Raw genomic sequence first — 2,244 nt, 5'->3', positions numbered from 1 at the left:
GTTTGATCATTTATTTATTTACATTTTTACCTGTTCATTTGTTTATGTACTTATTGATCGTTCATTGAATTATTAGCTCAATTAATATTTTAAGACGTAGGTTAAAATTGTTTCATTTGGAAATGTGAAAATTATGTCAAAATCTAGTAGCATCAATGCCAGATCGAGCATTGAAAAAAACGAGACTTGTTCCCGCAAGGAAAATTAACACAAGCCGGAGCTGGGCCAGGAATCATCGTCCCAAGCTGTCATCGTAGAGTCCTTTCATTCTTTCTTATAAGTTACTATAAATAAACATGGACAGTCTCTTCTTACTCCATGAACGTTCTCCTCCTTGCTTCCGAAAAGACTAACGAAACTAGTTGAGTGGCACCTTTACAGAATAAAAAAAAGATTCATCAATTTTTCCTTAGTAAACAAATTTAAATAAACTGAATTACAGTCTGATAAGAGCCACGCACTGTTCATCGGCTCAACGGTCGCTCCTCGGTCCTAATTCATGATCTGTTGATTCTCCGTCGCCTTCAAAGTAGACAAGAACGAATCGAAATTGTACTCGTCGTCGTACTGCTGCTGTTCCCATAGTTCGGGCAGCATGTCCAGTACCGACCTGTTGAACCCAGGCACGAGGTTCACTTTCCTGTCCTCCTCTTTCCTCTTCTCTTTGTTATTCTCCAAGGAAAATAAATCTAACAACTGATCGGTGGCCATCGTCTCCAGTGAGGCGTTGTCGGTCGAAATGACGGTGTTTGCGGTGAGCAATTTGAATTTCTGCAGTCCCATGATCTTCTCTTCGACCGTGGACCTCGTGATCAATCTATAAACGTTGACAACTTTCTTCTGGCCGATCCTGTGCGCCCTGTCCATCGCTTGGAGGTCCTTCATGGGATTCCAGTCGTGCTCGACGAAGATCACGGTGTCGGCACCGGTCAAGTTCAATCCCAATCCGCCAACCTGAGTCGTGAGCAATAGAACATCGATCGAAGGATCCGCGTTGAATCTGGCGACCACTGAATGCCTCTGAGTCGCCGGAATGCCCCCGTCGAGCCTCAGATAAGTGACCGTTGGTAGGTGAACGCGTAACAGATCTTTCTCCACGATGTCCAACATCGCCTTCAGTTGACAGAAGATCAGAGCTCGGTGGGGGCTCACCAGCTGTTGCTGTTGCGTGGAAGAGATGTCGGCGGTTGTCGAGTTTCTCGGTTGATGCGGCTGCTGTTGCTGGGGCTGACCGATGCCGCAATCAAGGAGGAGCTGCTTCAGGGCTGGCAGCTTAGCGCCGTGCTCGATCTCGCCTAGGGTGCTCTTCTGTTGTTTCAGATTGACGCAGATCTGTGGAAAAACGAGAGATTTCATTTCAATCGATACTCGTTTTCTGAATTATTATTAACGAACTAGGAAAGATAAGTTAATGAAACTTTAGAGACACTTAGACAGAACCTTCCTGAAGGTTTCTGCCAAAGGGCCTAGCTGGATAAGGGGGTCAAATGTGCCCTTGAGCCGAATGAAGCGCCGTTTGCGCCATTCGATAGCTTATCAAAAAAGAAACATTCGCTCCAATTTTTAGCCCTATATCTCGACCAGGGGGGTAGTAAAAGGGAAAATTCGAAAAAACAGTTTTTTTAGGTTTTTCCTTATTTAACGCCTCGCGAAAAATCTGAGAAAATTCTGACATGTTCGTAGTGTAAGTGGACATGTCCGAGAATTTTTTCAGATTTTTCCCTTGCAAAATGTAGCCGTGAAAAATAAAAAAGTGGTTTTTGTTTGTTTTACGTGGAGAAATCTTCAGAAGATTTGGTATTTGCAGTCAATAATAGACAATGACCATGACGCGGAAAAAACCAGGGAATACGGTCAATTGTCCTTTTTTCTCACCCTCGATCTGGTGTTAAGTATACCGAGGAGATTATACTTTCTCCTCGATGTTAAGGATTAAGTCATAAACAGAAATAAATCGGAGAACATAGTTGTTTCCCTTCCTCGATCTGTTGTTAAGGATACCGAGTTTATAGTTCCTTCTCGATGTTAAGGATTAAGTCATAAACAGAAATAAATCGGAGAACATAGTTGTTTCCCTTCCTCGATCTGTTGTTAAGTATACCGAGGAGATTACAGTTCCTTCTCGATGTTAAGGATTAAGTCATAAACAGAAATAAATCGGAGAACATAGTTGTTTCCCTTCCTCGATCTGTTGTTAAGTATACCGAGGAGATTACAGTTCCTTCTCGATGTTAAGGATTAAGT

At 42.8% G+C, this 2,244-nt stretch overlaps 1 protein-coding gene across 2 annotated transcripts in view; it reads right to left on the bottom strand.

Moving 5' to 3' along the window:
* Positions 1-6: 6 nt before the first annotated feature.
* Hel89B (histone acetyltransferase 1) overlaps positions 7-2,244 on the bottom strand; it is an 11,509-nt gene continuing 9,271 nt past the window's right edge. The window contains exons 12-13 of one of the 2 annotated variants that reach the window (XM_026816397.1): positions 462-1,332; positions 7-373 (exon numbers count right to left, since the gene is read on the bottom strand). In XM_026816397.1, the coding sequence (XP_026672198.1) occupies positions 493-1,332 (840 nt within the window). In that variant the 3' untranslated portion in view covers positions 7-373; positions 462-492. Of the gene's footprint in view, positions 1,333-2,244 lie in introns of both variants that reach the window. The other variant, XM_018030259.2, reaches the window with a different exon arrangement.

The sequence above is a fragment of the Ceratina calcarata genome, unplaced genomic scaffold, assembly GCF_001652005.2.
Source record: "Ceratina calcarata isolate Rehan_Ccalc_2016 unplaced genomic scaffold, ASM165200v1 scaffold517.2, whole genome shotgun sequence".
Classification (NCBI taxonomy): Eukaryota; Metazoa; Arthropoda; class Insecta; order Hymenoptera; family Apidae; genus Ceratina; species Ceratina calcarata.
The sequence above is the reverse complement of the archived record's forward strand: the minus strand, read 5'-3'. Positions and strand labels throughout refer to the sequence as shown.